General features: G+C 39.0%; 1 protein-coding gene across 5 annotated transcripts in view; it reads right to left on the bottom strand.

Moving 5' to 3' along the window:
• Positions 1 to 13,291, bottom strand: part of PPP4R1 (protein phosphatase 4 regulatory subunit 1) — a 62,809-nt gene that overhangs the window by 13,437 nt on the left and 36,081 nt on the right. For 4 of the 5 annotated variants that reach the window (XM_030238650.2, XM_030238662.2, XM_030238642.2 and 1 more), the window contains 5 exons: positions 12,305 to 12,412; positions 11,437 to 11,502; positions 9,170 to 9,328; positions 7,840 to 7,970; positions 6,250 to 6,773 (listed from right to left, as the gene is read on the bottom strand). In XM_030238650.2, the coding sequence (XP_030094510.1) occupies positions 6,250 to 6,773; positions 7,840 to 7,970; positions 9,170 to 9,328; positions 11,437 to 11,502; positions 12,305 to 12,412 (988 nt within the window). The remainder of the gene's footprint in view (positions 1 to 6,249; positions 6,774 to 7,839; positions 7,971 to 9,169; positions 9,329 to 11,436; positions 11,503 to 12,304; positions 12,413 to 13,291) is intronic. The other variant, XM_050971534.1, reaches the window with a different exon arrangement.

Genomic DNA, 13,291 nt, shown 5'->3' with positions numbered 1-13,291 from the left:
TTCACTGTGAAATTACACGACAACCCATATGCTTCTTTTTAATTCCACACTGCCATATTAAACTACAGAATTTTTAATTTCTCCCTCCAGCGCTTTGAAAATGGTTGTTAACAAGTACTAAACAAAGAAAGGTGGATTCATTTGTAGATAGAAGAAACAGATATCATACACAACTGTTACAAGAAACTAGAATTGTTAACTCAGCAAAATCTTAGATTAGAAGCCTTAGCAAAATCTAGCAAAAATTGGAAAAAACACACTGTGGGTTCACTGGTTTGTTGGTAGAGTCTGATGAGCAGGAATAAAGACAATTTTTTACAATACGCAGTGCTAACTCTCTAACTCTGTCCAATTTCTGAAAAAACAACCCAAAGATATTCTTGCTGTATTACTGTATTCCTCAACAAGAAACAGGAAAAACAAACTGTTAAAAACTTAAAGTATAGCCAATATAATACTAATGCTTCCACTATAAATCATGTGAAAAATATAGTTTAAATATATATATATAATATATATTATAATTAAACATAAATATATAAAAGTAAGGAATTTTACAATTTCCAAGATTAATAAGAGACTGCTACAACCTTATTCTTCAAGCATTACTTCACTGACAATAAACTTACATACTTAAAGATCCATGAGAATAAAAAAGATCAAGGTTAATAAACTTCCTGAAAACTTAAATGTTAAATAAATCACCCCCAAAATCAGGCAAAATAGGTGGCTATTCTAGGGCAAGAAATTCCTGGCTTATTTCCAAACTATTTTAATTTAGAGAAATCAAACAAGAAAATTAAAAATAATTATATTCTACTGCACATTGAGACATTTTTCTTGAAGACCCTTTTCATGAAGCACAAGTTAATGTAAAATGTGCATTCCTCTCACTTTCACTTAAAAGTGAAGGATGCTTACCCTGACTAGGTAAACACATACTATTTCCACACTATGTATATTTTCTGAAAAATCCACACAGAGCTACAAAGATTACTTATAGTAAAAAAAGTATCTACAGCAGTAATTGGGATTTTTCCACGACATATTTCCCACCCATGCCTCACTGTCAGCCTGCACACCTGGACCACCCTTGCTTAGGGGCTTTAACAAGCTGGAGACAACACCTGTCCTGATTTCCCCTGCCTGCCCTAGAAGAAATATGACAAAAATGTGCATTTCCTCAGCTTCTTGTCAGTTCTACAATCTCAAGATGTGGGGATGAAGGACAGGAGAAGCCAAACTCCCAAGGATTTCACTGACTGGCAAGTGCCTTCTTTCTTCTTTCAGTGCTTATCTGTAACTTCAGAGCTGTCATTCACTGAAAGGCGAAATGTCCTGAAGTCCATAAACATCTTAAGGTCCTAACTAAAAGAAGAGCCAAGCATCACTGCTGCTCCTCATTTCTCATGAAGAGATTTCCTACTGACATGAGACAGGCAATGGTTTCCAGAAAATCATTTCAAATTCAAGTAAAGGCTAAGGCTCCCCTTTCGTGAATGACAGAGAAATGCTTCAAGAAGGGAATCTCTGGCTAACCTGCTTTCACAACTACCATCGGTAAAAACTGGAGTGTAAAGGTCAGCTCTGCATAAAGCACAGAACTCAGGTAACTGCATTGCTCAGATTAAGTCAATGCTCACTGGGTCTTAGACCATTAATTAACTCTTTCTTCAACTTTTGCTTCAAGTGAGATGTATTTTTAAACAAAAAAGTATTTAGTCTTGGCTATTGTACCTGCATCCTAAAATAACTAGTACAATCTATAAACTCTAAATTACATTTTATCTGGCCTTACTGAATTTCCTGGTTTTCAGGAGTTTCTGTCCTTTCAATAAACCTTATTGTTGTTTTCTGTTTCACTAGAAGACATTGATGTTTCTTTTTTTTTCTTTTCTTTCTTTTTTCTAAATGATCTGCCTTCCTTACCTTTACTTCTTATTCAGAGGCAAAAGCTATGGGCTGCAATGGGTACAGAGATGAAGTAACTGAAACATAAGAACAGTTTGTTCTCCACTTACTCCTCACCTGTTCCATTAACAACATGTTTTAGACTTTTATTGCAGGCAGTGCCAGTAACCTAACTTAAAGTTCTTATAAGGGAATGGGATCAACTGACCCCACATTTGGGCTGGTTTGTCCCTATCAGGTCTCCTTTTGACAAAGCAGCTTATAACTAACTGGCTTAGGCCACAGTTAGGCTCAACAGCCTGCAAGTCAGGCTTCCTCTATTTCTCCAAATAATATTAAGGAAAGCTGACATTACATGATTTAGCCCTTTCTATACAGATCATAAAATAAAGCCAGTTGAAGAAAGTGGCTGTGGAAAAAAAAAAAATTAAGAAATAAAAACATCAAACATCTGAGGAAAGAAAAGCAATCTCTGAAGGAAGTGAAGACAGCAGCAGCCTCAGGGAACTGGAAAAACGTGACCTGAAAAAAGACCCTATGATGATTTTTAAAAACTGGCATACTTCACAGGAACGTGCAGGTTCCCATCTCCCAGTCTGAGACCTTCCAGATGTCTGCCCAGTGGACTGGAAAGGTCCTTTCAAGAGGGATTACAATAGCAGTGCTTAACTTTGCACAGCCCGTGTAGCTCTGCTAGCCAGCCTGTGAGAAGACAGGGTCTCTATCTTGGGTGCTGAATGCAGAATGCTATTGCTCAGATCTATCACTCTGGCAATAAGCTAGTTCTGGAAGGAAAGCCCCAAGGTAAAGAGTGAGATTCAGGTGAAGCAGTTCATCCTTTTCTGAGAACAAGATTAAGGAAAAAAATATTCTACGATGGTTACTGATTACTGTTAAAAAACTGTTTTTGCTGGAGATCTCATCAGTCTCCATGCCTTGAAGCAAAGATCTAAGGCTTGAAACAGAAACTATTGTATTGAGGTGCACTCAAAAACCCCAAACAAACCAATACTACCCACCACTGTACCCCCCCCCAAAAGAAAAAAAAACCCAACACAAAACACCAAACCAAAACCACACAACCATGACCAGTGTGAATGTAAAAGCACCCCTTAGTGTTTGGCATCCAAGACATCTGGAAGATAGGGATATGCACTGAACATGCCATACTCTGGGCTGCATGACCTGGTGATGCCTTTCCTTTGACTCTTCCCATTGGCATGGCACACTCAGGCACTCCTCAGATAAAAACTGAGTTATTCCTTCTCAATACTTCTGCTATAATGATGCAAGCAGGTGAGGGGAGAAGCAACTCACACAACACAGAAGAGTGAAGTGAGACATGTGAAGCAGAGGAATGTCAAACCCAGAATTGAAGAGAAATGAAAATAAAACAGGAAATAGGATGGGGAATACACGTGGAGGGAAGGGGATAGGGGTATAAAGGTATAGTAGCTGCTAGGGATGAAGATCCAGTGCAAAGCAGAGGGTGATGGGAAGAAGGAACAACAACAACAAAAAAAAAACACTAAGAAAGCCCCAACAAAACAATATTTTTCTGACTCAGAAAGAATAACTGCTGGCTGAACTTCAGCACCCAATCTCCACATCTGGCTCAGATGTCTATTTCTAGCAAAATAGAAATCATCAACCTCCTCTGATTGACCAGTGAAGAACAGCACCTTATTACCATCACTAGATATCCTGCAGAGTCAAATAATAAAAATTCAGTGTGATCTTAAGAACCTCCAAAAACCCTGTGCCATTACAATTCCACACAACAGGAATTAATTTTCTTCTCATAAATTTCTAAAGCATAAAAAAAAAAGAAAAAAGAAACAACCAAAAACCCACATCAAAAGAAGGCTGCTGAATTTGCACAGTCAAGCATAGAGAGGCAAGGTACAGCTAGAGACAAGGTCATCTGAACAACTTTATCTTACTGACACATGCAAAACATCATACACTGCAGTCTCATTCCCAAACCACACTTCAGCAATTCATCTTGTCATGCCTTCAGGATCCTTGGCCAATGTGCTATAGCAGCCAGAAGATGTGTACCCATGGAAGCTCTCCAGTATGGCAGGCCTCCACTTACCCACCACAGAGAACACAGCATCTTCCACTCCCATCCCTTGGCTGGGAATGCAGCAATAAAAACAGGAGCACAGCATGGAAGCAGGAGTCCAGGACTTAGGTGACAGCAAGCCAATGAAGAAAATAAGTGCAAAAAAAAGATCACAGGGATTTAAAAAGAAATAAAGAGAGGAAAAAAACCCTTGCTCAGTCATTGCTGTCAAAGCAAAGCCTACTCGCAGTATGAGACTCAAAACCATAATGGCCAGCTTTGCAGAGAGGGGAAGTGCAGGCAGGGTAAGACCCTATGGACCATTTGGGACCAGAGCTGTTTGGCATACATTTGTAAGCCATGTATACTGGAGACAAAATTATCTGTGAAATTAGGTAGTTTCATAAAATTTCCATGAAAACAGATTAGGATAAGCTTTTGAGTGAATATTTATACCATCAGTTTGCAACAACAGTTTTAGATTATACTGCCATGAGCAAAGAGATATGGCTCTGATCTTCTGGACTACCCCCAGAACAAGCCTACCTTCTGTCGCAATTTAAGAAGCATAAGATTCAAAACACAGGTATTAAGTCAGATACTCAGACTAAAATCTGGGTATCTACCACTTCTATGTGTGCCACACTGTTTGAGACAAGCATGCAAAATTAATACTACTTGCACTTTGTGCAAAATTAAAATTGCAGTGTTACTAAATTGAAACAGGCATGCTGTTAAATTACAGCTTTTTGAGCATTTAGACTGAATAATAAGAGCACGGGCAAGAGGAAAAAAGAGTAGGAGATTTAGGAGGAATGTTTTATGGGGCTTCATTAACACACCCTTGACCAAGTCAGAGTGGGGGAACACATGGTGTTGACAACCTAGTAAGAGTTCTCTTCTACTTAAACGCACAAATGTTGGTCAACAACTCCACAGAAAATCTCCTAACACCCACTCAAGAGACCTACAAATAAACAAACAAACAAAAAAGAATTCCAAAAACCTGCTCTGAAAGAAGACATGAACACAACATGATAAACAAACTCATAACACAGAATGATTCTGGATGTACAACTACATGCTTACATAAACCACTGTAATTTATGCATTAAGGTATGTTCTCGAACTATAGACAAAACAGCTTTACAAAGTAAACCTGAACAGCAGTGCAAGCTTCTGCAGCTGGCTTCAGAGATGGGTCATATGAAGACTGAAGTCATTAGCAAGGGTGAAATTTTTTTCTTACCTCTTTCCTTAGTGCCCAAAGCACTCCTAAAGCAAAGTTTTATCTGCTGACTTCACAAGTGATTAAATAAAAGTACAAAATGGATTTAAGAAAAGTTATTAGCATATCAACTTACTAGCAATAAAACAAAGTTGAAAGCAGTATCAGTTTAGTCTAAAATATTTTTCCCCAATTTGCCCCTTCTTTTCCTCTACTTTTTCTGGTATAGAGGCATGCTTTCCCCCCTAGAGATTCTTCAAAATCACATGGCTTCCTCCTTAGTAGTCCCTCCACACTTTCTGACTGTAACACTCCAGCCTCATGTGTCTTAGAATTTATTCAGCATATGAATACCAAGAAAAACCTATTTCCAGTAAGTATGTGTAGAAGAGCCAAGTCCTTCTAGCTGAGGAGGTGTCTCTGAAGTGCTGCTCCACCACCTTGTCACACTTATGAAACCCTTCTCCATTCTTCAAGAGCTTTTAAAATGGAGAATGTGTGTTCACTTCAAGAACTCAGCTTGGATCAATTATCAGCCTGATCTGACAAACTCGTCGCATTAAAGCTGTAAACATGTGACTGCAGTAAAAAAGCCCTTGCAGAAAAAACTGAGACTATTTAATCCAAAATCAAACGGATAATGAGTAAAAAGAAAAGCATAATTCACACTGATAATTAAAAAAATAAACCCCTCTTAATCTGCCTTATTTTGCATGTATGCTAATTAGAAATAAACTTGCTTATCAACAGCTTATGCCTTTGAACCCTCTATTTGATTATAATGTCAAAACAGGCAGTGAGAACTTTATACTGCTAACTGCACATGCATTCAGTTTACAAAAGGAATTATACTCCTTTTAAACATCTTCACACAAATGCAAATTCCATTTTAGTTGACAATCAATTTTCCTCAATCTCTTTGAGGACCAGGAGAAAACAGTACTTCTGACTTTTAAAACAACTAAGAGGTTAAAGCACAAACTGCTGAAGCAACACATACAGATCTCCAAACACTCAAAATGCTTCAGTATCTTTACCATACCTTTAACATCTGGATCGTCTATATGGGGTTCCAAATTTTCTATCATTTCTTCTAATTCTTTCCTTGTTGCCATAGAAATGCTTGGAGACACTGGCATAGTGAGTTCCTGAATTTCTCTATCGAGGTTTATATCAGAAGTCTGCTGAAGCTCAAAGTCAATATCTATTTCAGGAAGTGGAGTCCTCCAGAAATGGAAAGAGTTGTATAATTCCTGCTCTGAAAGAGAGGTTTCCTGTGAATTCAGCCCAGCCTCCTGCACAGCTGTTGTAAAGCAATGAGAACTTTGCTCATTCTCATCCACCATTTCCCCACAAGATTCTGAAGGCAAAGTGCAACGGAAGGATGATTCAGTCTGGAGATCACTTTCCCTCTTGGAGTTATTTGACGCTGTATTTTGATCTTTTATGACATTTTCAAGTTTTGTTGCAGAATCATCACTATCATCACAATGTGAAGACAGATCCTCTGTCCTGCTGTGCTCTTCATCTGTTGTGCCCTCTTCTGTGGTCCTGACTTGCTCACTGCTGAATGCCAAAGAAAATGGACATTAAAAAACCAAAATAGACTTGTTATGCTCTTGAAAATTCACACACATGCTATCAACTTGTTATTTGTCAAAGTAAATTTATTTACACCATAAGAAAACAGAAGTCATAGAATCACAGAAGGGTCAAGGTTGGAAGGGACCTCTAGAAGCCACCTGGGCCAACCTCCTTGTTCAAGTAGGGACAACCAGAACCACTTGCCCAGGACTTGTGTCCAGACAGGTTTTGAGTACGTCAGAGAATGGATACTCCACAGCCTTCATGGACAGCCTTTGCCAGTGCTTAGTCATCCTCACAGTAAAAAAAAGTAGGCTTTGGTTCAGAGGGGTTCTCCTGTGTTTGGGGTTGTGGCCATTGACTCTGGTCGTGTCACTAAGCATCACAGAAAAGAGTCCAGCTTCATTCTCTTTTCACACTCCCTCAGGTGAACATTGGTAAGACCCCCCAGTGAGCCCTCTCTTCTCCAGGGTCAAGTCCCAGCTGTCTCAGACTCCCTTTACTGCACCCTCTCCAGTGTACCTCTCCAGGTCTCCCTCTGGATGGCAGCACGACCCTGTGGGTGGAACAGCCACTCCTGCCAGTTTTGTGTCACCAGCAGATCTGCTGAGGCTACACCGTGCTCCACCATTCCGATCACTAAAGAGGATGTTAAACACGACTGGACCCAACGCTGACCCCTCTCGATACATGGTCAGTGACCTCCAACTACACGCTGCTGACCAGAGCCTGTGGACCCAGCCAGGCAGTCCTCAGCCCACCTCACTACCTCCTCATCCAACCCAAACTTCAGCAGCTTCTCCACAATGATCTTACAGGAGACCATGCCAAAAAAAATCCAGGCACACAGTACACACTGCTCTCCCTTGTCTATCAAGTCAGTCATCTCACCACAGAACATATCCTAATTCTGGTCTATGAAGATGAGAAGATCCAGATCTATCCATTTACCAAATATTCAATTTATCCAGGAAAGTTAGTTTTGCTAACAGTTCACGGAAAAGAAGAACAAGGAGGCAAAAGTAATTTGTAGATTTAGCAAATTTACCTGTTTTCCTGTGCAGAATCACAATCTTCTGGGTTTTTACCATCTTCTTCTTTAAAGTACTGGCCACTGCTGGATGGATTAGCAAAAGTTGATATGAAAGGCCCCAGAGACTGAAATGCTGCCTGGCGAACCTAGGGGAAAGGGCCCAAGGTGACAAAATTACAAAATTATATATTTAAATCTTGCTGTCCTATAAAACATAAAATGCCTGGTACTAGGAATTGAAAGGGTCATAACCTACTAAGGAAATCAAGAGCAGAGGCTCTTGTCTGGAAAGAATCAGCCAGATGTATACAGAGTGCCAAGTTTAAAAAAAAGTTAAGAAAAATGAAAAAGCATGGTGAAACCAGTTAAATCACAGGTTACCAAACTGACCGGCTTATTCCCTACAACCAAAGGAGAAAGAATCTGTTTAGATAATAAAAGCAGGTAAATTTGAGAGCTCAGCTCAGAATTTTAATAACTTGAAAGGAAAAAAACATCACGTACAGTAAACAGACATTTCACCTGCAGAAATTTGACTGATAAGCATTATATTTATTTCCCTTTCCTATTTGGCTATGCCGTGCATTTGCTCCTCCTTTCTCCTACTATTTATTCTCCTCTTCTCAACAATTCTCTATCTCAATTTTTGTTATTTGATTAATTCTGCTGGGCTACAACTTGTATGACTTTCCAAGATCCATGATCTCATGCTTCTGCAGATGATCCTTTGCTCTTGGAAGTTGTCTGCTTAGTAACAAACTTAAGTTTTAAGAGTAAATCTTCAGGATGGCAAATAAAAAAACCCCAAACAAACAAAAAACCAACCTACCCCCCCCAACAACAACCAAAAAAATCCCACCCAACCCCCCTAAAAAACTCACAAACAAAAACCCATCACCTAAGAAACAATAACAATTTAATTAAAAAGAAACTCCCCACCATCAACATCCAAAACACCCACAAAACCCAAAACCCATCAACCTCCAAACCAACCAAACTCCACCACGCCCTCCCTCAAAAAACAACATGGCGGTAGGGAACCTGAAGAGGAACAAGTATACCATAATTAATTTTCCAGTTGTGTTAATGATTCTCAGCAATGTTAATCACAGGCAATTCTGTAGCTGAAAAAAGCTACTCCACTGACAGAGCTTTTCTCATATGCTGCTGTAAATATGTGAGGGACTCTCTACACCCATCAATGAACTAACCAGTTAAGAACAATTTTGCTTGAGGTGCATGGAATAGGTTAGATTACCCACACCCATGAGAAGTTCTACGTAGAGTATTGCAGTAAAATCCTTCAAATACGACAGCTATTCAAAAAATAAAAAGCAATTCTTACCCATCGTGAAGGATCACTAATCAAATTAATAAAAAGGGTTGACAATTTTGTCCTCCGGACTTCCTGTGATGTTGCACAAGAAACTGCCATGAAGCACTCAGCACAGGCTTTCCTAACTCCCCACACATTATCAGAGCAGAGCTGGAAAAACCTTGGCAGCTGTTAGGAATACAGTAAGTGAGTTTGCAAGTCTCAGTAAGCAGCACTTGTTTCAAAACAAGTTCTCTTTTCACATTCATTTTCTTCACCTGGTTGTCCACCTTCATACTCAGATGCACAGTTTAACATTTGCAAGACAAAGAACACACATTCAGTAGTACCACGCTTCTAATCTGCTGCTTTCCTATTACTTGTGGATACAGATAAGGAAAATTCACATGTCTGAAGAATTGGAAGGAAGTACAAACTTTTAAACCTGATTTATACCCCCAGAAAATCCCCAAAAAGCCCAACTTCAAAAATACCCCCAAGACCAACAAACCTATTGTAAGACAAGACCTCATGTCTACACCATTCTTTTAAAGCAGGGACAAGAAAAATAATACTGGTACATTATTAGGAAGCAACTCTTTACTGCAAGGGTGGTAAGGCACTGGAGCACACTGCCCAGGTAGATCGTGGATGCCACAAGCCTGGAAGTGTTCAAGGCCAGGTGGGTAAGGTCTTGAATAACCTGGTCAAGTGGAAGGCATCCCTGCCCATGACAGGGGAGGCTGGAACTAGATGATCTTTAAGGTCCCTTCCAAACCTTAACATTTTTTGATTCCATGATTAACATTTTACCTATCAGAGACCACTTCAGATTTTTTGTAAGATTCTTACTGAAATACTAAACAGCATCTTCAGAAAGAAAAAACTTCCTTTTCTACCTACACTTCTTATTGTTAGATTTGTCAACCTCTGCCAACCACTATCCTACAATGCAGGACACCGACTGCAAAGAGTAACAGGAGAATGAAAGAAAGATTACATTTGCTCAAGAGAAAACATGTTTGAACAGAGCAGTGGTTTTACTAATATAACTGAAGCATTTTGAAGGTGCTCAGGTGCTTGGGCTTTTTGGACACAGTAATAGTAAGGGTGGACAGAGTGCAGGTGAGGCACAGCTGCCTGAGCTTTGCAACAGGCACAGGGACAAAATACAAGTAATCCAATGGCTGTTGCTACAGCCTTGTTCACATTTATTAATGTTCAGCTGTTCCTGCTCTCTGCAGCCAAGTATCCTGGACTTTGCCTCTAATTTCAAAAAGCTTTTAGATTAGAAAATGAAGTTTTATCATTCAGCTTTTTACACCCCTCCTTTTTACTAACAATAATCCCAGAAGAGCAGAAAATGGCATTTTCTGGTTTAGAAAGAGAACCCCAGCTGTCCTGCCACACATTACTGCTTTCAAATGAAATAATCATGACTTTTTTATTGCACAGTAGTCTAAGTGCACCCTCTACAAAGTTTTAATCCAAATTCATTACGCTAATCACTAAAAAGGCAGTTGTGTGACAGAAATCAATTTACATCCCAAATCAGGAAGCATATGGGATGCAAATCCACACAACTAAACTTCACTACCAAATGACTTGAATCACTCAATAGCTAGAGAAAAATGCAGCAAATGCTTTAAGAGTATAAGAAATTGCCTGAGAGCCCCAACAGGCATACCTGTCCCAACACCACAACTGCAAAAAGTTGCAGAGCCTCTGGCTGAAGTCATGCCTGCATTTACACTCTGTCCATGTAAGTCCCTCGCTAATTCAGGGCATTGATTCATCAACCTCTGATGGCCCTCAACAAGCTCACAGTCTACATTCCCAAGAGGAGAAAGCCTGAAGAGGTATCCCAGAGCCTGCCAAACTGATTTCTGCTCCCTAGCCTTGTCACATCCCCAAATCTATCAACATCCACCAGCTCCCAATACCCACCATGGGAATGTGCACAGTTAAGGATCCTATTCTCACCACTCCATCCAGTTCCCTGCTTTTCCATTTTGAATTTGTCCCTCTTCCCTTTATTTAATTTGTTATTTCTGACATTCACTTATTTCCTTTACTTTACTTTCTCTTTCCCTCCTTTCCAGGAGGCTGTTTGAGGCAGGAAAACTGACTTGAAGAGATTGAATCAATACATAAGCCTCAGCATTCCCAGCACTTTATTCCCCCTACCATGCTGTCCTGTATTTACAATCTCTCATGAACTGCCCTTCTTCTGTAGCTTGTCTGGCTCCACTCCTGAATTGTATTAAGAAGAAAAAACCCTTTAAGAAATGGCTTACCAGCATTTCTTCAGTGGCTTGCTGTCCAACCACACTGCAGATATCTCCAAAATTGGCTGCACATACCTTGCAAACAGAATGCAAGAAATAAAGACTAAGATCACAGCTTAAATACAGTAAAATCCAAGGGGGAAAAAAATAAACTTTTAAAATCAGAAAAACATGTTTCGGTGCAAACTCATTATGAGCAATTTTCCCATTCCATCTCTTTCCATGTCTTTTTAAAAATAAATAATTTTGTTTACTTCAACATTAGTCAGTCTTTTTTTAATCCTAGAAGAACCTCAGAACTTAAATGAAAATAAAAGAGGATAAAATGTATTTGAGGTGCTGTCAAATTAAAGAACACATGCAGCTATCAAGGGAAATAAGCTATTCAATGGCAGGATGAGACCAAAGCACAGCCTCCACACCTAAACATCATGATGGAATACTGGTTTACTTCATCTTTCATGAAGATGAGCACCTTTAATTCCATCTGTGCACAGAGATAGGAGCTCAGGTGGCTGATGATGTATCAGCCACAGTTGGTTCACCTTTTCCTGGCTACCAACACAACCATAAGGACAAATGCCCAATTGCACTGCAGCTATCTATAGCATAAGGACAAGCAGATTCTTTCTTTTTTTCTAATAAGGGTAGTAATTCTAAAAAATTAAAAAAGGGTAATAAGGGTAGTGATTCTAAAAAAAATCTCAGTGGCAAATATTAAAATTTGTGGAAATGCAAGATACAGAAACCCCCACAGCTTTCACTTATACATGTCACAAATGAATTCTATCAGGAAAGTTTCTTAGTCACATGCAAGTTCCAAGCACATGACTCATTTTTTCATAGATAATCCAGACCAGATGCTCACAGTTCATACCTTACGAACATGAAACATCCTGCAGTCACAGCACATCTCGCAGAACCTGGGAAGCACAAGTCTTTCTGTGATGTCCTTTCCAACCATGGAGGCCATTTTGCACATAATCTAATGACAAGACAGACACTAATCAGAGATGCTTGCACAACACACCATTCTGTGTCACCAAAGCAGAGGCTTTTTATATCTACTCTATATTCTGATAAACATAATTTTACTGAAAACTGTGAAAAATATTGAAAACAAAATGCCATTTGAATTGAAAAGGTTTGGTCACTTTTGCAAAGAACTGTTTCCCATTTCCTTGTCATGACATGACACAGGTGTAGAAGATGACATTGATCTTCCAACAAACTGAATCAGACTCCCAGCTAACAAAGGCAACAGGACTCTTAGAAATTATTCTGTTACCCAACAGACCTTAAAAAGAAAAAAGTACATGATTCTTTTACTATTTCAATATGAAATGTATATATGTACAATTTAACAGAAAATTATTGACAATTAATACACTTAAGGGACTTCTGAGTCCTGTATGGTTTAAATTTAATTACAAGGCTACACTGCGTATATGCAACTTCCAAACATAAAATTCACAAGAAATGTATTGCACCAAACAAAAAAACCTCTTCCCTCTAACTGCTCTTTCATTCTAATGTACTGAAACTAAAAACAAAAAAAAGCTTTAAAAAGCAAAAAGAATTTTAAATTTACCATTCCCCATTGTATCAGTAGAACTATTTACATTCAGTCCTCTGTAATAACAAATGATGGCTTTTCCAACCTCTAGGGGGTTGATGAGGTACAGAAATTCCTGTCAAGTTTCAATACCTTCAAAAACATGAAGACTGATAAAACTAATCTGCTTACACTTTATTCCCTTATGTAGTTGTAAGCTCCACCAAGAAGCACTAGAAATTTGGTGCCAAATGCAACAGTGATGGAGACTTTTTATTGTTTATCAGTCCAGCCACTGTAGGAAAGTAA

Source organism: Serinus canaria, chromosome 2, assembly GCF_022539315.1.
Source record: "Serinus canaria isolate serCan28SL12 chromosome 2, serCan2020, whole genome shotgun sequence".
Taxonomy (NCBI): domain Eukaryota; kingdom Metazoa; phylum Chordata; class Aves; order Passeriformes; family Fringillidae; genus Serinus; species Serinus canaria.
The sequence above is the reverse complement of the archived record's forward strand: the minus strand, read 5'-3'. Positions and strand labels throughout refer to the sequence as shown.